General features: G+C 40.2%; 2 protein-coding genes across 6 annotated transcripts in view; one reads left to right on the top strand and one right to left on the bottom strand.

Moving 5' to 3' along the window:
* RTKN2 (rhotekin 2) overlaps positions 1-7,449 on the top strand; it is a 72,430-nt gene extending 64,981 nt beyond the window's left edge. The window contains exon 14 of the transcript XR_014156378.1: positions 5,333-7,449. The gene's annotated coding sequence lies outside the window, so the exon portion shown is untranslated. The remainder of the gene's footprint in view (positions 1-5,332) is intronic.
* Positions 1-25,296, bottom strand: part of ARID5B (AT-rich interaction domain 5B) — a 175,667-nt gene that overhangs the window by 14,002 nt on the left and 136,369 nt on the right. For 4 of the 5 annotated variants that reach the window (XM_081861124.1, XM_081861122.1, XM_081861126.1 and 1 more), the window contains 2 exons: positions 22,250-22,302; positions 13,518-13,615 (listed from right to left, as the gene is read on the bottom strand). In XM_081861124.1, the coding sequence (XP_081717250.1) occupies positions 13,518-13,615; positions 22,250-22,302 (151 nt within the window). The remainder of the gene's footprint in view (positions 1-13,517; positions 13,616-22,249; positions 22,303-25,296) is intronic. The other variant, XM_081861123.1, reaches the window with a different exon arrangement.

The raw sequence follows: 25,296 nt of genomic DNA, 5'->3' as shown, positions 1-25,296 counted from the left end.
TCTTACAGTGACAATAGTTTGAATTGATAAAAAAGGGGATGCTAGGAAAATGGCAGAAATTATAGAGTACCAATCCTTGCTGAAGAATAGCCAAGATGTACCACACTCTTATCATTAAAGGAATATTGATAGCCATGTAAGAAATGTAGCCCCCCAAAATCTCTCAAACCAATATTCGAATTCCAGGTGAATCCTGTCTTTGCTAGGTTTCCTTGGTCAAGATTTCCTCAGTCAGGTCTCTAGAGGAATTTCCACACAAATGAGCTTAAAGCCCACACAAATGAGCTTATCTCCCACAAGCTGTGGGGCAGGATCCATCCTAGTCACAACTAATCCAATTGGGCTTGCATGACAGCTACAGGGGTTACATCCACTTTTGTGTCATAACAGCGAAGTAACTAAACTCCCACAACAACAGAAATACCTCTTTACTTAGAAACTCCTTGCTATGCTTTCTGTTTGTCAGTTATGGTCTGGAGTGGTGTGTGGAAGCAATCTAAATCTCAGTCTCAAGTTACTTGCTTGCAGAACCAGGTCAGCAACAATCTACTTCATAGGGTTACTGAATTAGAAAAAAAATATCTTCAGTCTCTAAAAAATACAACGCAACAAAGAAACAAAGGTTTCCAACAGTCTATATGGAACTCGCCAGATATTCCAGAGGTTGTTTTTTTTTTGTTGTTTTTTTTTGAGGGGGGGAACAAGAGTTAAAAAGACAATGGTACTAATATGGGTACACTGATTCATCATTAGCTTCCTCTGAAGCACTTTGAAGAGGCCATTTTCACAAACAAGCTGTGCAGAGCGAAATAGTGGGGGCGGGCAATTCCTTTTCAGAGGTGAAGTTGCATGATTCTATAAAACAGCAGTACAAGCAGGAAAACGAAACCTGCCTGGTAACCATTGCCCTTTCATGAGTCTTTCTACGATAAAAACAAGTTAGTGAAGATCACTACAGTGATGGGGACTCTAAGATGATCAAGAAGAACGGTGATGATTAAGAACAGATCAATAATACTGGCACCTCCATATGTGTGTATGTTCTGTCTAGGACAGTTTTCGTAAAGGAGGTTTGAAGCGATAGATGTTGGCCTTTCTTTAGCGCTTCATATTAGTTCCAGCTACTGACCTGAAAGTATACCACTATTTTAAAGACATTCTATCTTCACAGTACTGCATGAGCTCAAGGGAAGTGCCATTCCATACTGAATCAGGAAAGTAGTAGAATGCATTCGTAAACCTGCTATTTATAGCTTGCAGCTTGAATCAGGGTAGCACACCTTGCAACTGCAAGCCATAACATCAGGAGCAGGTTGATGGGGGTACACACTAACGTGGATACTGAATTACTCATGTTCAGTAGGACATGCTAACAGATGGCACATGATATCTCTCCTAATATGCTTCTAACACAGGGGGGTGCCAATCAAAGCTAAGCATTTTTCACTCCCCTTGATTTTGATGGGAATATTTATTGATGCACTTAACTTTCGCACAGAACTTTCGCACAGAAAGTATGCCTCCATCTGCACTATATGTATAAAGCAGTATCATGCCACTTCCCCTAAAGACTCCTGGGTACTGTGGTTTGTTAAGGGTGCTGAGGGTTGTTAGGCCACCTATGCACCTCACAGTGCTACAATTCCCATAGTTCCCTGGGAAAGGGGACTGAGTGTAAAAAAACACTGGGAACTGTAGCTCTGTGGGGACTACAGTTCCCAGAATTCTTTGGGGGAAGTCATGACTATTTAAAGTGGGATAGCTGTGGTCTAAACCACAGAGCCTAGGGCTTGCCGATCAGAAGGTTGGCGGTTTGAATCCCTGCGATGGGGTGAGCTCCCGTTGCTCGGTCCCTGCTCCTGCCCACCTAGCAGTTCGAAAGCACGTCAAAGTGCAAGTAGCTCAATAGGTACCGCTCCAGCAGGAAGGTAAATGATGTTTCCGTGTGCTGCGCTGGTTCGCCAGAAGCAGCTTGGTCCTACTGGCCACATGCCTGGAAGCTGTACACCGGCTCTCTTGGCCAGTAAAGCAAGATGAGCGCTGCAACCCTAGAGTCGTTCGAGACTGGACCTAATGGCCAGGGGTCCCTTTACTTTTACCTAACACTGCTTTACATGTATAGTGCAGATGAAGCCTATGAGGCATCCATACATGTGTAATTTGATGCATGAAGATCAATCATTATTTTTCAAGTTTGGCTCATCTGCTATTAGCCTTCCTTTTGTCGGACTACAGATAAGAGGCCCAGTGTGTGAACACACCATGCCTGATCCTGCCATCCGACCACACATAAAGGGTGTTTATCGAAGGTATGCATGACTAGGACTTTCATACGTAACATGTTTGCATTGTGGCTGCTTAAGTTAGCAAACTGAAGCCAGCCCCCCCCCCCCGCCCCCCAGCTGCGACCTTTCCTGCTGTGGCTGCAGCAGAGAAGAGGTTGAATACCATATACTGAAGACTGTATTTGCAAAATTTTCCTGCTCAGAACTTCAATATGGCTCCCAAAGCACAACCTAACTTAACATTCTGAAGGTGTGCTATTTGTTTTAAATTCCCTGATTGTGTGCGTATATAAATAAGTTTCTTCATTCACAAGGAGAACTTGTACTGATCTGTAGCTCAAATCAAACACGTACATTACTGGCAAAACCAACCACAGCTTTGCTTTGTTCGCAAACAATGCTACCTCATTCCTTGCAGAAAGCTCTCTTTATTCCTTTAATCGGGGACTTGTACTGAAACCCAGTAGGGAAGGTTGCCAAGTACCTCACATACGACCAAAAAATGGGAAGGCGGCATATATGGAAAGGAAAGTCACTAAAACCTCACCTAACACTGTCCTTGGGCTTCCATAGATCCTGCCTGCATCCAGTTCTGATCCGAAGGCTATTTTCAATTTTCCCACAATATTCAGACAAAGAAGCTAACGAGGAAAGCTTATTCTTGAGACTTAAGCTATGTAAACATTAGAGGCTTAAAAAGCAGTGAGGTTGTTTCACCCCTGTAGTGTTTCAGCACATTTTTATCTTGCTGTACAAACCTGTGGGTGGGTGGGGATGTTTTCATCCGAAGGACATTACCTGATGTGTCTCCTCATGCCCGCAACCCCGCAATTCCTATTCCACCAGAGGTGCCACCTTCTGCAGAGGATTGAGGAGGGCCCTCTGGACATTTTGAAGGGGCCTGGCCCCTTCAAAAAAGAGATCAGGGAGCCGCAGTGCCTCGGCCCCCAGGAGCAGGCACCCTTGTATTCCACGAAGCTGTCATCTGCACATGTGCAGTGACTTTCTCAAAGTACACACCTCTGTTCAACTGTGCTTTAAGTTTTTGGAAGCTGGTTTGAGGGGGAAAGTATTTCTTCAATAAGCTACAGGATACCTATACATTGTGGCTGAAGTGGCTTCAAACACAAGCGGCGGGAGAACATTGGAGCACAAACCACCAGAAGGCTCCTCCATTTTAAAACAACACACTTTGTGCATCTCTTGATAATGGCTTTCAGGTAGTTTTCAAAACTACAAAACAAGTTGTGAACAAGTATTGCAAACACACGTAAGACATTTTGACTAGAGAATTAAGAATCTGCTTTAAGGAGCAAACAATGGCATTCTTCTGTCACTAGATACTTTAATTTTAATATTTTTAGTTTAGAGGGGAAGGGGGGGGGAGAGAAACATGCTTTCAGACTTTTCAATAGTTCTTTTGTTAAAGCATCCATTACTCACATAATTGAAAAGATGTTTGTTCAGTGGCATGCTTGAGAGTACAGTTATTTAATCTTAATGATAAAGCCCCGAGGACAGAAATATAAGTAGAAACCCTCTTGTTATTTATCAAAGAAGGAAAAAATGCCAAGGCAAATAATTGATTCTCAAACTCTCGCTTGGTGGAAAACTCACAATGAAATTCACAAATTGCAAAGGTTTTCTTAGAGACAGTTAGAGGCCCTGCTGCCAAAAGTCAGTTCAAGTACTACTATAGGCCTGAGGTGATCAATAATTATTATTTTAGTTAATAAGATTTTAAGTTACATTTGGGTCTGTACAAACGGATCACTATGGGAACGGTGGAGGTTTCCTTCATTTGCAGACTGGTTACTGTCTTCTGACGCAAGATGAGCTGCTGTTTGTATAGGTTTATCAATATGGCGGCATTTGAATGAGGATCAACTGTCCACTTACTCCTCACACCCCCCAAAAATCCCTGAAGCAGTTTTGAAGCTGTTTTTAAATATTTATGTTTGTTTAAAAGGGGACAGATGAATATATAAATGGATAAATATACATATGGCTCTTTGAAAAATAAAAAAGGCATGCATGTGGAGAGGAGCAAGACTGGCTGATCTAGCATCTGATTTGCTGGTATGCAAGTATATCATGCAGACTGTGAAACGGGAGAAGCCCATATTGTAAGGGAAGAAAACTCTTGCATCTTCTCCTGTTATATTATGCCTTTCTTCACTCTTATTTAATATATGACCGTCATGTACCACAGATGGCAGTTCTGTTGTACAAAAATGGCTTTATGTCTCTGAACTTTACTTCTGTTTTGTTATTCCCAATGGCCAATACAAATAAATTTAGGCAGCAGTCTTATTCTCATTTGCTTGGGCGTACGTCCTGCCCACCTAGCAGTTCGAAAGCACCCTTAAGTGCAAGTAGATAAATAGGTACCGCTTTATAGCGGGAAGGTAAACGGCGTTTCCGTGTGCTGCGCTGGTGCTGGCTTGTCACGTTGGCCACGTGACCCGGAAGTGTCTGCAGACAGTGCTGGCTCCCAGCCTCTTAAGTGAGATGGGCGCACAACCCTAGAGTCTATCAAAACTGGCCCGTACGGGCAGGGGTACCTTTACCTTTTAAGTCCCATTAAACTCAGCGAGGCTTACTTCTGAGCAAATTTACTTCCTAGAAGAAACACAGGAGAGTGGGGGAGAGAATTGCTCTAGCAAAAGAAAAATCTTTTATTTGATGCTTTCTTGCTTTCTTTTTGGTTAAACAAAGAACTAGCTGAAGTTTCCAGTATGGAACAAGACCTGGTTAATTTTTGCCTCGGGATGTTTTCAACAACCTGCACCCCAAACCTCCTATTAATTACAACCTTTAGTGAAGGGAACTAAAACATTTTTTAGATAGATAGTATAATAGGTTTTTCTATTGCCCCTCTGGACAGGATGTTAGTGCTTACAGATGCTCCTGAAATGTACACACTTCTACAAAGTTCTCTCTAAATACTTTAAGCAAAGCAAAGAAAAACAAATAACATTTTGGTTGGACTATTGGACTCTCTTGTGTATGAAATTTCCTCACAGCATATGTATATGTCTTTACAGCTGTTTCAGGAACCTGCTTCCAATGCCTTATTTTGACCTAACTTGGTTTTGTGGGTAAAAATAGATTTCGCTTTTCATATTATCAGGATGGGGATATTGGAATATGAGATGTGTTTTTCCCCCTCATGAAATAATCTTATGGGCACTTCAGCTGGACATTTTTTTGTTCTGTAAAAGCAAGCATTTGAACTGTTCAGATACATTACAAATGACTGATTTAAGACCAAGACAGGATCCATAGTTTTTAAGGAGCATGAAGACCCAGCAGCCGTAAGGCTGCAGAAAGGCCTCTGACTTGTTCTCTAAAGTATCAGGTTACATTTTAAAATATAATAAACCTCTTGCTGTTATGGCTGTGGAATGAGGCCTTTTAAACCAAGGAATCAGTGTAACCAATAAAAAGGACCATCTGTCTGAGAATGCAGGGAGTCTGTAACAATAGCTTTAAGGTGTCAAGTGCCCCATTCATTTCAATAGACTCTAATCCAGATGCCTATGATATTTTAAATGTCAACATTGTTAACTGACATCGCTGCTTATTAGAGCATGTAAGAAAGGAAAATAACCATCCCAATGTGAATGACTATTCCAACTTGTCCCAAAGTGGAAGAAATTTCACAAAGCACTAGAGGAGATGAGAGGAAGAGAATTTTGATAGCATGGAAAGAGATAATATTCAAAGGTACCAGTTTCTCTCTCTTTCTTTCTCTCTCTCTCTCCCCCCTCCCCTTATGGGATGGATGGATGGGCTGCATGAGATGAAAAATACTTTATTGTCCTGTAAAAAAAAAAGACTTAGCAGAGCTTGTGTTTCCCAAGTTTGGGGGATTGAAGTATAGTGAAGAAACAGGAAAGAAAGGTTGTCTAAATTTAGACAAATAAGATAATGTATTAACCATCAACTAAGGACACCCACCCACACCCAGAAGTCATCTTAAAACTTTACTGTGGAAAAATTGAATGCAGAAAACCAAAAAATTCTCTTATGAAATTATAGGGGAAACCAAGGCTAACCAGGCTCCTTTATGAGTTCGGGTTAGAAAATACATCAGACCGACAAAACCAAGACTTCATGGTCTTTGCTGACATGGACTTTTTTTAAAAAAGAGAGCTGAAATTGTATTTTTTTTTAAAAAAAGTGTTGTCTAGAAACAAACAAACAAACAAACAATAAAGTTTCAAAAAACACTCCTCAGAATTTGGGTCTGCAAATTATTATTGCTATTAGAATTTGTATACAGCTCTATACTCGCATGTTCTCTGAATATTGTAATGCTTATCAAATATCTGATATTTTTATTTTATGTCCTATGGTATTTGATTTCTGTATAATACATTTGAGTCTGAGATTTTATTTCAATCTTTCAAATTTGACAGATGGTGTTGGACAGCTTTTGCTAGTTGGGATGCAATGGTATTTAGTATTTGATAACTGGCATGCAATGGTATTTAATATTGGTGTTTCACAGTTGTTATGCAATGGTGTTTGACACTATTTGATAGTTGGCATGCAATGGTATTTAGCATCTGACAGTATTTGACAGCTTCTGCTGATCAGTTTTCATTTCTGAGGCCTGCCAACTCAAATCAAGAGATGCCAAAGTCGAAAGCGCTTGAGTTTTGAGGGGAAACCATTCAAAATACAAACTGAAATTACAAGGGCAAACGCATGCTTTCAGAATTAGAATGGAAGAATTGGCAAATGTGAATATTTACAAATATTTGGTTCAGTTCTACATTTTTATTTACATCTCAATTACATCATCCATACACACACCTAAACATTTTTCACTGAAAGCAAGCTTCTCGCAAGGTATTCCAGATGGTGGAAGTAAAGACTCCAATGCCATCCATTGACATCCAACTCCTACAATCTACATGCATAGTATACCTAAGCTCTTTTTCTTCCTTCCTACTCACATGGTCACCACAGAGTCTTGTATATTATTTCTTAGAGGCCAGTCCCTCTGAGTTCACCAATGGGGCTTTTTCTTAAATTATACAACTGCCACCACAATTTACTGAATCAGTGACATACAATTTTGAATTGATTCAGCCAGTTTAGTTATTTAGTTATTGTTTAGGTAAAGGTAAAGGGACCCCTGACTGTTAAGTCCAGTCATGGACGACTCTGGGGTTGCGGTACTCATCTCGCTTTACTGGCCGAGGAGCCGGTGTTTGTCCGCAGACAGGTCATGTGGCCAGCATGACTAAGCCGCTTCTGGCGAACCAGAGCAGCGCACAGAAACATCATTTACCTTCCCGCCGGAGCGGTACCTATTTATCTACTTGCACTTTGACGTGCTTTCGAACTGCTAGGTGGGCAGGAGCAACGGGAGCTCACCCCGTCGCGGGGATTTGAACCGCCGACCTTCTGATTGGTAGGCCCTAGACACTGTGGTTTAGACCACAGCGCCACCTGTGTCCCTTAGTTATTGTTTAGTTATTGACAGTTTTGGTTATAGAATTAAAATAAAATTGAAAGCCCAAGTAAAACAACAGATTATTCATTCCTGACCAAAACTATTAAATCTTTGGCATGACACACTAAATGTTGCTAAAGTATTGGACAGAGGGAGGGGCAACCACAAGTGGTGCAGCATCAGCTTGAGAGCTCGGTTAAATATAGGAAGACCACCTGATGCTCAGTTCAATATAATTCAAAATCGGTCGTCAGCTGTATTACCTAGGAGGTAGAAGAGTCACAGAGTTTAGCCCTCAGGTTAACGTTGTAACATCTATGACAGTGTTAGATCTGTTTGTTGCGGCTTTTGTTGGCTTACTTATCTGCAATATGTAAAAATTCTCATTTTGACATGTAAATAAGTGCCCTGTTGCTCTACCTGGATTTTAAATGTATTTGTTTGGGACAAGGAAAACACACATATGCACAAACATTCTGATTCCACAACTGACATTATATTTAAATATTTGGATTAATGAAGTAGTGAACACAACTTGGGCCAATCACTGTCTGACAACCTAACCTACCTCCATTGGGTCACTGTGAGGATAACATGGAGAAGGAGGGAACCACGTATGCCACTTTGAGCTCCTTGAAGGAAATGGTGGGATAGAAATGTAATTCAAAAAATATGTGGAACCATGGAAACATGTGAAGGGAAAGATCTAACAGCCCTCTGGTTCTGCTGCATGCGTGGATTGTTGTGATTTCACACTTCAGCAAGTTCAAATGTGCAACCTATCACTTGCGTGTGATTTACTCCTTGCTTAAATGCTGGCTATTGTACGATGATGCCATGGGTTTTGTACAATAGATGTCACAACATTATGGAGTATATGCCTAGCAGGTTTCAGTTCTGCTGGGAAGTATCCTAACAATTTTGACACTGCTGTCACTGAATATAAAAAATGGTCAGTAACAGACAGAAAGCAGACATTTGGAATTCAAGTAGTCCAAGATACCCTGATTACTAAGACGTCTTAAAAACAACATTTTTATGACTAAAGTTTGACACTGAGACACAAAGTCTGCAATGTCCTATACAAAATGATGTCGTAGAAGAGGTATCTGTCCCTTTAAGGGTGGGTGGGGAACTGAGAGGAAATAAAGATCAGAGCAGGGAGCTTCAAATGAGAATATGGCTGTCATAAGGCCCAAATTGCAAGTTACATTAAACGTGCATGCTTCTTTTTTCAGTGTTAAACTGCAACTCTGTGTATGATCAAGAATTAGATTGCAGAGCATGAAGAGAGCGGTTTAACCTGATGAAATTCCTCTCCCATAGCTGATATTTGTCCCAGGAAAGAAGCTATCATTTGCACCAACAGCAGCTTTTAGGGGTTAGGGAGAAGGGTTTTCATTGGGGCCACAGTGCAGGAAGAAAGGGTTAAAACCACCCCATGTGCTGCAGCCCTGGTCTCTTCTGGCAGTTGCTCTTCAGAGTTGAAAGAAGTGTGCATGGCTAAACTACATTTTTGTTCTCAATGGGAGATAACTCTGTGAGTTTCTCCAACCAGAAATTGAGGGGCGGCAGGCTATTGGGTGTCTGCTGCCAGGAAAATGGCTCAAATGGATTTTGAGTTTCGTCTTTCATATATTTTAACTATCCTAGGATACGAAAAGCAAGAGAATCTAATATGTGGATGTGCCTATGTTGTAGAGGGTGTGTGTGTGTGTGTGTGTGTGTGTGTGTGTGTGTGTGTGTGTTTACTAGCTTTCCTTAAACCATTCTTGAGCTTTGGCATCTCTACTAGTAATCTCAATACTCTCTGTCAGGTGGAGTTACAACTTTTCAGATTTACTTCTCTGGAAGGGAATACACAATCAGTGAAGGGTGTGAGGAGTGGACCTTCCTGAACAGTCAATTTATAGAAGAAGACATAACCTTAATGTGTAGTCCGTTTCCTTTTTAATCACATTTTGTTTAGGAAATGTGATATCACAAACACATCATGATATGTGTGTGTGTGTGTGTGTGTGTGTGTGTTCCCTAACAAAAACCACAACTTCCTGCTCATTTACAGCATCATTGTCTATTTACTCAGGGAAACTAAAATCATCCATTGCGTATTTTGCGCAGGGGTGAAAAACAAACCAACCCCTGACTCACTTTCACTGGCATTGAGTGAAAACTGCATCTGATCTGATATCAATATCCTTAGAACACATTGCAAAGAACACTGTTCTATGAGAAAACTGACCATTTTCAATGATTTCTAAATCCCAGATGACCTAACATAGAAATGCAGGATCCTGACTGCGCACAAATCAGAAATCCAGGTTTGTGTTGCTGCGGTACTAAAGCCAGCCCATAATGTCTTTACTTTATGTGATCAGCCACTGTAATTTACAAGAACTGTAGCCTCCTGATCAAAATAATAACAACTTGCACACTTTGTATGTGTTGAGTCACGTACATAGCAACAGCTCCACAATGGGAAAACATTAATGCTTTTTATATTGGTAATCATCTGTAACATGAGCAATTAAGTACAGTACTAATGGACTATTGCCAAGAGCTGGTACTAATATTAAAAACTGACAGAGATGAATAGGTTTGCAAGCCAAACTGGGCTGACAAGGACATTTTTATGAAGTGCTTGGACTGATTTGATTTAAACCAATCAGAGAGGCAGGTTTAGACCAGCCAGCCCTACAGCGACAATAATGCATTCATGGGCATTATACGATTCCTGCTATGCTTTAAATAAAAACATCCATTGATTCTCGGCTCAAAGCAACCAGCGCTTGCATTATTGCACTCATTAATAAGGCAAAAGGACGCTTAGAATGCGTATCCAAAATAACACTTACTGAACCCACTGGCAACAACACTTTGTTTTAAAAATGAAAATGTTTACTGGAAGTGAGCCACTTGCAATTAAAAAAAACAAATATGTCAATAATGCACTGAAATCATGCTTAGCCCTTCTTTATTTGAAAGGGGGAGCACACACTGATTTTTGAAAGGGGAGCCCACAGAGAGCGCTTTTTCATGTCAGGCCATCTTCCCTGTCACTGTCATTTTCTACTAGTAGCAGCTCTTCAGCATCTCAGGCTGATCCCTTCCTAGTCCTGACACCTGAGATCATAGAATCATAGAATAGTAGAGTTGGAAGGGGTCATGACGATCATCTAGTCCAGCCCCCTTTAATGCAGGAATCTTTCACTGAGCATGGGGCTCAAACCCACAACCCTGAGGATAAGGGTCTCATGCTCTACCAACTGAGATATCCTTCTATCCATTTGTGGATTACACATGAGATATGGAGGGTGCAAAGCATGCTTGAGCCACAGTACTGTTCCCATCTAGCCCAAATTGCTACTAACGGATAAATCAAACCTGCAGAAAACTGTGTCAACTGCAACTCAACTGCTAATACAGTTTTTAGGTGCCAGTCAACTTCTGCCAATTTTGTTTGTTTACAACTGCTTTCATTGAAAAAGAAGAGTTCTGCAACCTAGACAAATGGATCCAATGGCCTTTCTTTCTAATAGTTTATTCAAAACATTTTGCAAAATGCCATCTAATGTTGCTAGGCAAGGCCTCCCAATTTCTTTCCAAATTTCCTATTACATTTTAAATCCGGTCTCATCTACAAAGTAGGCCTTATGCTGCTTAACTGAAGTGTGAAAACTGCAGCTAACTTAGCTACCACTTTAGGAAAACCTGGCTGAAATGCAAACTTCTGTTGATGGGGGTGGGGGGAGAGCAGAAACCAAGAGACATCAAGAAGCCAGAAAACGTTCACCTGTAAAGTTAATATTCCTGTCTGAGAAAGGTAGGGTCCAATTCACAGAAGCAACAGCACCAACAAGCCCATTTCTTTGTTCCCAGTTCTCACACAGCAAGAGAACGGAAGCATGAGTAACAAGAACAGAAGCGCCAAAGTCTGGGAGAAAGAATTCTAGGCGTGGCCAGACATCCTTTGCCCCACAAACGCATCCTGGCATGATCAGGGGAAATTCATGCTCCACTCATTATCTATTGCGGGGTGAGAGGGTATTTGGACCAATCAACCCTACCTCCGCCCGCTACACCAGCCACTGATTTGCAATGAGTATCAAAGATTGCATTAAAACCACAAAGTGTGTTTCCATGGCCACTTTTTTCTTCTTCCAGAAAAAGCAATCAAGGCCACAATCTGGAACGGGGCCAAACATCAGGGTGACATTGACACCTTGGCTATTATTTGCCACTCCGCGTAGCTGCTTTTTCTCAAAAACTAGGTGGCCAATGAAGCATGCTTTTTTAAAAAAAATGTGCTTAACATAACTTGTCGCTTGATCCTGAAATGGAGACTACACTCAAATGTCCCTCACAGAAGTCACCTTCCATGTGGGCACTAACACTGCCTCTCCTGTATAGGGAGATTGCTAAAGGCGGTTTGTATGCAATTGAGTTATAGACAAATTTTAATTTATGCACTTAAATTAGTCGAGTCCATTGATTTCAATGGGTCTACCCTTGAGTATGATTTAGTTGGATACCACACTATGTTCTTTTTCTCCCAAGCGAGGCAAAATCCCACGGAAATCAAGGTGACAAGGAACCAGCTAACCTCCACTGGATTTAATGGGACTTGCCTAAACTAAAATTCTCTAAACTGTGCTCACTGGCTATGATCCAAAGAGTCTGTTTACTTTGACTCATATTATTCAGTGGGATCAACTGAGAACGGCCAACTCTTAATGTGGATTGTCCGTAATTTGTACGGTTCCATCCAAGCTCCTACGCTAGAAGACATTTACTTACCTACCTGTAAGACTAATCAGATTTTCACTCTGGAATTTAAAGTGAACAATAGTCCTATACAGAATATGGATGGCACCTCACTTCTTTCAGTCTGGCTAGCAGTTAACACTTTAGAAAAGACACGTATGTTCAACGTATGTCAAAAAAGCATTGCAATGCTGTAAGATGGTGATAAACAAACACTCTCTTGGCCCCTACAGGAAACTAGTTAGTGATCTGGAGCATGAGATCATATTGCTCATTTCAGAGCTTGAAAGCACACATATTTTATTAATGGCCGTATTTTCTCAAAATTCTTTTAAGGAAGCATCACAACCGTATCATGTTATCCGATGTACGCTGGATACCCAACCTTTGGAAACTATTATTAACTCAGAAAGGGTACAAAATCAATGTTTATAAAACAGCAACTCTGCTGCACTTTAGAAAGATAAATGGTTGTCAGCTGCAAGAAGAAAGGAGAGAAGAAAACATTAAAGGAATATGGAAGAAATGTTTTTTCCCCCGTGACTTATAATGGGAACATCCCACTAATCTGAAGACAGCCATACATTGCTTTATTTGCATTTATCTGCAGAGTGGTTTTTAAAAGACAAAAAAAACAACAACAACAAAACCCAGCCAAAGCAGTTAAGATATGATCATTTTGTCCATCATCAAACTATCATCTGTTTTGCTCATCAGTTACAGCTTCTATATTATAGAAGCTTTGGTAAAACAAGGTATGAAGAAGAAAGGAATCAGATCCCCCGATTTATTTGCTTTGCAATCGGAGACACACACTGGTTTAAATTACAGCATATTACAGGACTAAACTGGTGATGGAATATTTACTGTGCCTTTTGTAAGAGGCCTTCTTGCCTCCCCCCCCCTCTCTGTCCCCATTTCTTTACAAAAGGCTTTGAAGTCCCTTCAAATTAATTTTTCTCCTTTATTAAACAAGCATTTCATATTTGTTATCTTACCTTTCATAATGTCTACGAGTACACGTGGCTGCACTTGTGCTCCCAGGGTTACCACCTAATTCATCATAAATATGTTTCCATTGTCGGCGGGCTGTTATCTGTAAAAGTGGCAATGGAAAATGTAATCTTGCATCTTTACAGATATTTGTGTGTGTGCAGTGTTTGAATTCACAGCAACAAATGTATATGTGAGACATTTAGAACGCCATGTACTACAAGCACTGTTAAATCCCCTCTAGAACGGATTGAATATGTATCTATGGCTCTTTTAAAAGCAAAAGAGAGAGAGACATTTTTCACATTTGCTTCACATAAACCTTTTTTTTTTTTTTTGTACAATTGGGTTTTACTGCTGTCTCATTATCAAGCAATTTTGCTATTTTGTGTGTACGATTTCTTGAAAAGGAACTTCAATCAATTGAGGGCCATTAAGCATCAAAATGTATGCAGACAAATCCCTTGGTAAATTATGAAAATGAATCTCAAACTAAGCACAAATAATGATTACATAGTTATTTTAACTGAGTTAGTGAAAATGAATCCATTGCAAACCCTTAATCCATCGCAGGCTCCCCTAAATCCACATAGACTCACAGCCTGTAACTCTATATGTTACAAGCTGTTTATTTTCATCCGTCTGCATCAGTAAAATATATAGTTCAAATGGTAGTGAAATCTAAACACTATCCAATGTTAATATCTGAGTTATTTGGCTAAATGGAAGAAAATAAACATCTTATAAAGTATTAACTTGCAAGCTATGTTTTTTTGGTGGGGGGGGGACGTTGCACAGAAAAATGGGGCCAAAAGAATAATAGATACAAGACCTGGCAAAATAATTGTTCTGAATTCCACTTCATTATTTTCTATAGTCTTAACAGGAAGAAAAACAGGAACCTGAGAGGCAAAGCATGGTAATAGTAAACCTTTTTCTGCATGCAATTTAAAAAGTGGGGGCATGTTGTGGGAAATTGCTTAGAAAAGATTTTTTAAAAATAAATTCTGAGTGAATTTTGTCATTTTTGTGGAATGCTGTGGTGCTTATTAGAGAGTCCCACAGAATTCTTTACAGTTACCCACAGTGCTGCTGATGAAGTTCACTAAGGAGCCAAAGGCAGCAATCAAAAGAAAACAAATAGCAAAACTTGCAATCTGGGGGCCTGTAATTTTAATCTTAAAAAGAGCAGATGAGTGGAGCAGTTAAATATTATAGGGTAAATGATGCTTTTCCTGCTCTGCATAAAGATAAAACACTTCCTTTTCAGAAACCCAGCTTCAAAAGCAAAAGACATGTTATTTGGTAATGTTATAATTTCAGAGAAACATCCTTGAAGCTTATCTTTGTTTTGTTCTCATTAGACATAACCACCGCCTACTTCTAGATGCCGATTAAATCAAAAATGCCTATTTGTTCATCAGTGGTATGAAATAACCTAAAACCTTGATAAAACTGTCTTCTGTGTGGGGAAATTAAATATTCAGTTACAACTTATTTGCAAAGCTGTTTTGGTTTTTTTTTTCAACTTAAAGAAGCAACTGCATGACTGTAGAAAAGGCATGTACACACACCCGGATCCCACGCTCCTCCCTCCACACGCTGTGGGGATGTTATGCGCAAATAAACAAGGCCTCCTGGCACACAATATCCCACCAGATCTAGAGTGCATGGGGCACAACTGGCAAATCCAGGACTCCCATATGGGGAGGTGCACACAAGATGGCTGATCTACAGACCCATTTATGCACACACCACAGACAGAAATGGGCACAGTGGCGCAACAGGGCAGATTAGCCAAGACACAGGCATGGAACAAGAACATTGTGTTTTGATTATCCCTGGAGGTTGAAACTGCTCTTGCTTTTGCAGTAGGTACAAGAGAGTGTTCATTCAAGCCCACTATGGCTCAGAGAAATGAAGTGACAAGGAAGTCAGTATCAACCCGTCTTGGATTCTGTGCCAAGTATGACTAGTTTTGAAGATCAAGGTGGGAAACGGCTGTTTGGTTGGTCTCATTGCACTTATTTAGTTAAAAGTGAATAACCTGAATGTAAATGCACACTTTTAACAGAATGGATGCTCCTGTTAGCATTACAGTTTAAGGTGTGGAAATGTTTAATAGAACACTTCTCTCTTTTTTTACTAATTCAGATTCAGTTTCTCTTGGCAGTCATGCCTTCTCTGAAATCAATAGGCCAGCACCACTTATTTACCATAGTGATTATGCTAAGTTATGCTGACGTGGTGATGAAAGACCCAGTTCCTGGAAGTCTCGACACCATGCCTTATTTAATTTTTTAAAAAATAAGGCCTAAAGCCTGATGTCATAATCTTCTTAAAGGATATGAACGAAGCAAACTTTTTTTCTGGAAAGTTCAGAAATCCCTGCCACCATTATATTTAGGGCATGATTGCTCACAAATCGACACTAGACTTTCCTTCCGTTAGCATCCTTTTATCCAAGTCTCCCCCCGCATTTTTCCTTTGTGCTAGTGCGATATGGGGAGCAGACATACCGTCAGGATCCCTACCGCTGCCCCCTGCTGCTCTCCGACTATTCTGTATTCCACTCCAAACTAACACAGTGCAACTCTACAAGTCAAATTCAGCCCACTAGCCAAGTAGAGCATCACACCAGGGGCTCAGTGAGCTTACTGCTTTGCCACTTGTCTGGAATTGCAAAAACATGGACTGTCTCAAACACCTGGCAGGCCAAGCTACTAATACTTGACAAGCTCCATTTGGTTTAATGGGCCACAAGTTGTGCTCAGCTGTTCTATACAAATTTCACTTTCATACTGGAAAATGCAGTATGCTTCCAACTGTTGTTTAAAGTTTGGACAACTTATTGCTAGATAAAAGTGTCATTTTCCTTCTATCGTAAAAGGCTTCTTCAGTGCAATCTTTGCTCGAAGCTGCAATGGAAATGCCAAGCTCATATTCTGTCTTCCCATATTAATACAGACAGTAACCCATTCATTGCAATGTTATTGTAATGTTTCCCGGTTTCCACTGCAACTATCACCAAAGAACAGTGAACTTTAACTAGGTCAGGCATGGCCAAACATGGCCCTCCCAATGTTTTGGGACTACAGTTCCCATCATCCTTGACCACTGGTCCTGTTAGCTAGGGATGATGCAAGTTGTAGTCCCAAAACATCTGGAGGTCCAAGTTTGGCCATGCCTGATCTAAGTGATCAATGTTCTTCCCATGGTTAAATTTAAGTAATTAAAGTGTGCCTTCTGGGAACCTGGTCTTAAAAGACTATAAAGAGAACACCACCTGTAATGTTCCTTTTTGATATTTGATTCAAGACAATCTGTTCTAATTCATGCGTGTCCCTCTGTTTCTGCTTAAAGGTGCAACAATATTTGCACAATATTTGCACAATACTGTAGCAATGGAAGGGACCCCAAGGGTCAACCCCCTGCTGTGCAGCAATCTCAACAAAGCATCCATGACAGTTGGCCTCTGCCTCCACGGAAGGAGAGTCCACCACCTCTCATGGGAGTCTGTTCCACTGCTGAACATCTCTTACTATTTGTTACTTAAAGATTTGTTCTGAGGCCGTAGCTCTCAATCATAACAGCTGAGACTTGCTTAAAACTGTCAGTCTCTCCACAGAAAAAGGAATATGACAGAATAGAATGGGTTCAAAGCCTACTATAATTTAAATTTCCCCCAAAGAGCAATCCGGGCAAGTTTGAAACAGGTGGGAATTTACTGTTTTAAAGAATCACCTGAGTCTTTGGATTATTATTATTACCTCTGCATTTTATCAGATTTATTGGGATGGATCTAATTAAAATCGGGAAACGTTATAGCCCATTAGAGCTACTTTGCTCTGCAAGGGAGGCTCCACTACTTTCATCTTTAAGAAGAAACTTATATGGATGGTTTTAAATGGCAGAAGATTAAAACAGAAAAGGGGCAACTCTGAAAGAGAGAGATACTAAGATGGCATAAGTGGGGCCCTGCAACAAAATACTGCAACCTGTAGTTTTACTCTTCAGGGATCCAGCCATTTCATTCATAGCTCAGATGGTGGAGCATGAGACTTTTAATCCTAGGGTTGTGGGTTTAAGCCCCACCTTAGGCAAAAAAAATTATGCATTGCAGGGGTTTGGACTAGATGACCTGCATAGTCCCTTCCAACTCTACAGTCCTATGATTCTATGATTCATTCCACCCCACTCCCCAAAGCAAATCAGCATTCCATGCCAACTTAGCACAGTCAGCCACCATTGAGCTGTTTGGCGTCCCCTCACCTCCATTTGGGTGTGGGATGGATACACTACTGTCCAATTCCAGCTACATTAAAATCTCTCTCTCAGTTTAAACTTGCTATGAACTGGATCAGTTCTGATCTGACTGTACTGTAACATTTTGACAGTAGGGGAATATTTCAACAAGCACACCTTCATTGAAGCTTATTGCTTTTATTCTTATGCTCCTGGTCAACTTCCTCACCAATACCCATGACTCTTATCAGGTGACGCCATAACGATAGGCCTAATCAAGACAGTGAAAGCTGTAGCCACATAAGAGCATCTCCAAGACATCCAAGGCTAAATGGATTCTCCATGACCAGTTGCATTATGGACACCTGGCTTGATCAACTAGGGCAATTCTTATGTACACACTGCACCTCAAAACTCTGTACAAGTAAATCTGACAAACTGCAGGTGTAGAGCAAGCATCTGTTGAGTCAAAAAGCAGACACAAGCTAATGGTATGCAATTAAGATCGTTCAATGGGGTGGTTTCTGAAACAGAGAACACCTCCACGGCCAATGCAAATTCAAAAACGAATCTTGGGGGCAATCAGAATATTGTTGGAAATAGTGTCAGTATAGATATGATTTGATTTAAAATGATGAATGATGCCCAGGAGCCTGATTCTGAATCTAGTGTAAAGGCTTTGGGGGAGAGATGCCTCCAGTGTGACAGTATTACTTCCAAAACACTGATTTCATGTTAACTCTGAAGGAAATAAGGCATTTACTCTGAGTCATCAGGAAAAACCGCTTTTCTCTATTGTTTGTATTTTACATCTGTCTCCAGCCTGTGGCACATCCATTCAATGGAAAATGAGCTCACATGTTCAAGTTAAGAGATAACCAATGTTTAGTTGGCAATAGCCAACCTGAGCTGGACTTATCAGCCCCCATCTTGACTCCCACAGCTGGACAACTGCCTGAGGCAATAAATCAGACATCATGGACCACTGTCATCTACAGACATTTGGCAGTCCCCGTTTCAGACATTTAGGTTATCATGCACAACTATAATTCCCAAAAGGATAACACTATCTAAATTCAACTAGAATTCTTAAGCAGCTCATGCCGGCATATGTTGTTCTGAATTCAGAACTCCACAATAATTTTGTAACATACAGAAGGCCTCAGGAAAAGCAACAACACCAAAAGATTTTTGACCCTTATGCCTAAACAACAAACAGAAAGGAGTACACCGTATTTTTCGCTCTATAGGACGCACCCGACCTTAGGATGCACCTTGTTTTAGAGGGGGAGAACAAGAAAAAAATAAATTCTCCCCCTCTCTGCTCAGCGCCCCTTCAGTGAAGCAGCAGGAGAAACGGAGCCCCTTCAATTTCTCCTCCTGCTTAGCTGAAGGGTCGCTGCGCCTTAGCTGAAGGGGCACCTATCCTTCAGCGAAAGGAACCCAAAGCCTCCGGAGCGCAGCGGGAGCTTCTGCTGCGCTCGGGAGGTTTCCGGCAGCTATCTTTGAAGCCTGGAGAGCAAGAGGGGTCAGTGCGCACTGACCCCTCTCGCTCTCCAGGCTTCAGCGAAAGCAATGCGAAGCCTCCGGAGCGCAGCGGGAGCGCTCCCACTGCACTTTGGAGGCTTCGCGTTGCTATTGCTGAAGTCAAGGAGCCTGCATTTGCTCCATAAGATGCACACACATTGCCCCTTAATTTTTGGAGGGGGAAATGTGCGTCTTATACAGCGAAAAATACGGTATATCAAACAAACAAACAAACAAACAAACAAACAAACGTGGGGTGTGAATTAGGAGTATATGAGTACCAATGCAAATCTGCCACTTGGATCTCTATCAGGTCCAAGTATATGAGTACCAATGCAAATCTGCCACTTGGATCTCTATCAGGTGCATTCTTATCTGAATTATGCTGGAAACTAACGGGCTGCACATGCACTAGGTCTTCAGAGGACCCTTTCAAACTAGGAACCCCTTCTGCCCCACTAAAAAGCTGTTGCTGACAGCAGGAGTGCCGCAAAACAGAAGGGAAAATATGGGCATCAGAATCTTGTTCAATCTGTGTATATGCAGGAGTGGTGCTAGTATCAGCACCCTGTATCCTCTGCCTCATCATTCCTGCTCAGATCAGGGAAGCTTTCTCGTGTGCCTGCTTTAGTTGAATTGTTTGCAGCAGAACATGAACTGCTTGCTGGCTGGGCAGACAGCCCCTTAAGCTTAGTTTGGTCAAAGTGATGAAAGCTTAAATCAGAACTGCTAAATCCTGCGCATTATGAAATCTCAATTTGTAAGTTTCACTCTACTGGAAAGAAGAATGGCTCAAAGGTTGTAATATGGTGTGAAAAATACAATGAATGTGGCATTTAAGGAGAAAACTATAGTTTTACATTTGATAAGAATGATAGAGGTTAACAAGTTATGCAACATCTGGGAAGAGGGTTTATACAAATAATTTTTGTTTGACTAAGGCAGAAATCCTTTCAGGGAGAAAGTTGCATTGAACACATTACATAAGATGGCACCCCAAATGGCCAGATTGTTAGAAATAACTTCAAAGGCTATCTTGACTTCTCTTTGTCACTACTCCATATTTTATCTTACTTTGCTGCGGTTTTTTGTGTGTAAACTACCCACTTATTTGAATATAAAATCTGGAACAATGTAAGGGCCAAGATTTAAGGCGTGTCATTAACTTGATGGCTCCAACTTAACAAACTTGCCTAATTTCACTTTCTAATAGCATTTGCCCAAAAGTGTTGGAGAAAAGCAAATAAAATTTCCTTCTTATGATCTTCTAGCTAATGCATATGTTACTTTAAACCACAAGAGAGCACTGCTTCTCTAGCAATCTAGCCAGCACTTGTTTGTAACTCTCTTGTCTAAGTTAACTCCAACCCTAAAAGCTGAGCCATTTTTCTCTCTCCCAACTTATTGAGAAAATATGTCTTCTATTCTCTCTCATCTCTACTGTAAATAGTTCCTGCATGAATAAAGCCTTTGAACACCAAAAACTGTAGCAGAAGCCGAACTTTCCAAAGGTTAGCACATTGGAATCATATACATCCTTACTTCAAAGCAAAACTCAAAGAATAATTTTAATGCTTGTATTATCAGCTGATTGGCAAGACTTTTTAAAGCCTTCCTTAGTGCTTAAATAAGAAGTTCTGCTTTAATTTTATTATTGTTGTTTTAGTATATTTAGTTTTTGATGTTTTCTGTACATAGCTCAGAGAACAACAGCTATTTGGTGTACCCAATGTAGTGAATAAATTTAAATAAATTAGAGTTGGGTTAACTCCCAAGTAAACAAGCACAGAATCAGGCACTCAGATCAGATGCAAACCAAAGAAAGTCAACTAAAGCTACCAATACCTGTATGTGATTACTATTTCACAACCACAGATATGTTAGCTAACTGCACAGGCATTAAAATGACACAACAGGCTTTGTTCTATGGGACAAATACCAGAGTGATTACATTTCAGCTTAAATTAATTTCAGCTTTTGTGTTCTCTGTTACTTCATTATGGAATAGATGCAGCCCAGATTTATACTCAGTGAACAAAGCAAAACAAATAAATATAGCTAGCTAGCTAGCTATTTAAATATGTTTTTTGCATTCAACTGTGGCAGGAAATGCACAACCTAATCTGAGCATTTTGGGCTGGGGAAATATTCCCAATGACGATCGTCTTATGTCAAATGGGCTTTATTGCAGATGCCATCTTTATATGCCATATTAAAGCAGCTCTTTCTTCTCATTTCAAGATCTTAATCGCAGTTTGTTGCTCCAACGTTTTATTGGTTTGGAATACATGCTGTAAAATCCACAACCATCAAATTTCCCTGTGAGCTAAAAATAAAGTGGCCATGTCAGATATGGTTAGTTGATAAAAAGTGTCAGAGTATTCCGCTTCCCTCCCCCCTTGCCTTTATACTTTGGATAACTTCCTGTTTATGTGGCACTGACCCTTGTCTAATAAAGATCTTTTACTATTCACAGTAAAGAAAGATACTGCACCAAGCTATTCCTTAATGGACAACGCTGATTACTTTTGAAAGCATTTAATACATTTCCCATATTCCAACATGAACAGATGTCAGGGACTATGCCAAGTGAAATTTCATTTTATGTAATCTTGGCTTGTTGTACAAGAATAGCCCTTTCTCAACATGGGAAAAAATTACAGACCCAACCAATTTCCTTGACAGGGAAGAGTTACACATGTTTTCCACTCAAGAAGTGTTTTTTTTCCTTCTTCAACAAGTTTACAGTTTTGCCAAACCTGGAACTAATTGGGGCTTTTTCTAAAAAAGGACCCAATAACCCCACTGTGGGGTGTGTGTGTGTGTGTGTGTGTGTGTGTGTGTGTGTGTACTACATTGTTATTTCCTGTGTGTGTGTGTGTGTTTGAGAAAAAGAAACACCACCCCAAACAGGGGAAAGCTAGATTACACATTTTTTTTCCATTTAAGTTACTTAAACACTTACTGTTTCATATCCTCCCAGTTTTTGAGCAGCTTGAAACATAGTCCAAAGGTTAACTGTTAGAGGGACAATAAGTATTTAGATAAGCATTGCATTAACCAACTTTTTTCAAAGAGATGCAAATCAAACAGTTTTTCTTTCACAGTGAAGCAAGAAGATAACAATCACATCTACGCACACAAAAAGGTTTTTTTTTGGGGGGGGGAGAAACACAAACAATCTGCAAATGACATTTACATAATTCAAAGAGTAAACATTGGCTTTGCACATATACCATTCCTTTCTTAAAATCACAAGGGAAAACATTTCTCTGAGATACAGTTACAGATATAAAAGAATTTTTTTTTTTAACTGAGCTTAAATTCACTTCCAGGATATAAAACAAACAGCATAAAAAACAAAACACACGAAATAAGCTTTGCATTATATGTTCCTATATAAAACTAACATAGTTATTAGAAAGAGCATTATTTTTAAAATGTCATTTAGTTAATGTAGCAGGAAACTGGAGTGCATACACAAAGCAGTCCTTGATTAAACAAGTATTTACTGCCACTCAGATAAGAGACATTGGCTGGGATCCAGAGATCCTCTTCCACATGAGGAAACAAGCTTCTACAAGTGGAGCAGCTCATTTCGTCATGAATGTAGCCTGCAGGGTGAGGAATATCAAGATGCACCCAGAGCAACCGTATCTCCCATACAACTGCACCCCAGCTTTCTCAGAGTCTAATCCATCTCAAGAGGTCTTGGTGCACATCTCACAGATCATGCACTGTCTTACATGGACCTCCCAAAAGTGTTAGCACTCCCCAATAGCCAGGCATGTTCCTTGCAAAGTCATGCTGCCCCTGCACTCGTCTATGAAACTCTTGAAAGTAGGGGAAGCCCTATGGGGAACTTCCACTGGTGGGAACATTTATAGTCCCATGGTCCAGATCCCAGGCATGGGTGTCTTGTACATACCATCTGCCACCAGGAGTGTGTTGCCTGTTTCCTGCTATCATCCCTATTTTGCAACTAGCATAAAATGCACAACTGTCTCTGCACTGGTTGTTTCAAACCATCCCTGCTGTTGCTTGATGCTGAACTAAGTCTCTAATGGATCAAATTTGACTGACATGGTTAGATGGGATGGTTTGCAGAATTTTGTTTTACACTGGCACAAACAGCCTCAAGCATCCAAAATACCGATGCTTGTGGACATTTCAGAATGCCTAGCTAAAGCTTGGTCCACTACAGAGCTGACAAAAATGAATATCTTTAACATTGGAGCTAAGGAAGGATGCAAATTCCATCATTCCATATGAAGTGGATGCCATTTGTTGGCTATTGAAATCATGTCAAAGAGCTTAGCTAGAGAGATAGACATAAATAAATATATTTTGATGTGATTATACCTCCCTATATGATCATGATTATTTTTAAATTGTCCGTATATCTGCACTTTAATCCAATTGTCTCTTTTAATAAAGGTTTCCTTTTAAGTTTAAAGGGTTAGGGGCCAAACACTTTTAGAATCCTCTGTAATGAGAGAACTACAGAATGCAGTAAAATAGGTTTGACTGCATTTTTTTTTTGCTCCCTTTACCCCATCAAAGAGCTTCTCATAATGGTGCTGTATGAATTGCCTCCAAAATATTACAAAAATTATGGGTGTTCCCCATGGAGTAGTACTCATTATTGAACCACACAGCACAGCAAAGAACATTCCCTGTACTTATTCAGCAACAGAGGAATTATATTATTTAAACTGATTCTTCCTACTCATGTGTTTACACATGTCAAGGTAGACAAACACAGCGAGTACTCCTGGCCATTATATGAGCAGCTCAGTTACTCCTGAGTAATCTTGCTCTGAGGAAACATGAGGCACATTGCTGAATATCAAACAAGCCAGTTTAACTCAGCTACATTTTGCAGAATGATCTCATGGCAACGCTGGGAAATTGAGATCCAATAAATACCTGCTTTTAAAAATGTGCCTCTTTGTTAGTGACAATTAAGGAGGGGGGGGGAATTAACATTACACACACACGCACACACGCACACATGCACACACTACATCTCAAAATGTTCTAAATAAAAAGCTTCACTGAACCTTGCACTCTCCCTGAGCTATCAAGAGCTTTGCTCGGGCCTTGATTTAATCAGAATCAAATGCATAATGCAACAAAGCTGTTCATAGTACATTAATTTTACTTCTATTTCAAGCAGCCGGTTTTTCAGGCAAACATTGTAATCATTTTGGAGTTATATAAGTTTATAATGACTGCTAGAGGTCTGTTGCAATCAGTGTCAATTGCTATTAGGTATGTAAATTGTTATGTAAAACACAGAGGTTTGACATTCTTCATCAAAATAACATACACATTTAATCTGGGAAGATAGGTTTGAGAAAGTCATATTTCCATGTAAGGCATTCCTCCCTTTATAATAATTTAGATACCTTATAGGCTATTAAAAGCACACCTTTCATCGTTTGTGATGTTCATTCTTCCATGCTATAGAATGTTTATGCAAAATTTAATTACAGTTGCATGTTCTCTATCAATTGTTGCTTTTATAAGCACTGACTCAAAAAGTGCTCTTTCCAAAGCAATCCTTAGCATTGTGCTATGATGTCTTTAAACAGATCCTGTCTATTTTTATACTCTGTGACCTCCTTCACCTACTTTCTGGCCACCTTTAGATGCCTTCCTTTTATATCTGTGGGATTCCCCCCCCCCGAAGGAACATCTGGGTACAATAAAAGTATGTCGTATTATTAATTCAAGGGAAGACATTAGCTGCAGTATTTATCAAAAGGAGAGGGAGAGCAGGAACCTTTTTAAACATGCCAGGTTCTGATCGCAAGCAGTGTATTTTAAAACTGTAAATTTCCACCAGCAGTTGCCCAAAACGAAGAGAAACTGCAAGATAGGGGGATGGAAAAATGTATTGGTGGATATAAACACTAGGACAACAACTCTCGTTTCAAAGGTCCCAGTGTGCATGTATGTACGTATGTGTTTTCCTTTTTAAGGTTTTTACTGGCTGACATACAAAGC

The sequence above is a fragment of the Podarcis erhardii genome, assembly GCF_964252035.2.
Source record: "Podarcis erhardii genome assembly, chromosome: 5".
NCBI lineage: Eukaryota > Metazoa > Chordata > Lepidosauria > Squamata > Lacertidae > Podarcis > Podarcis erhardii.
Note: the sequence above shows the minus strand (reverse complement) of the source record. Positions and strands in the feature narration are given on the sequence as shown.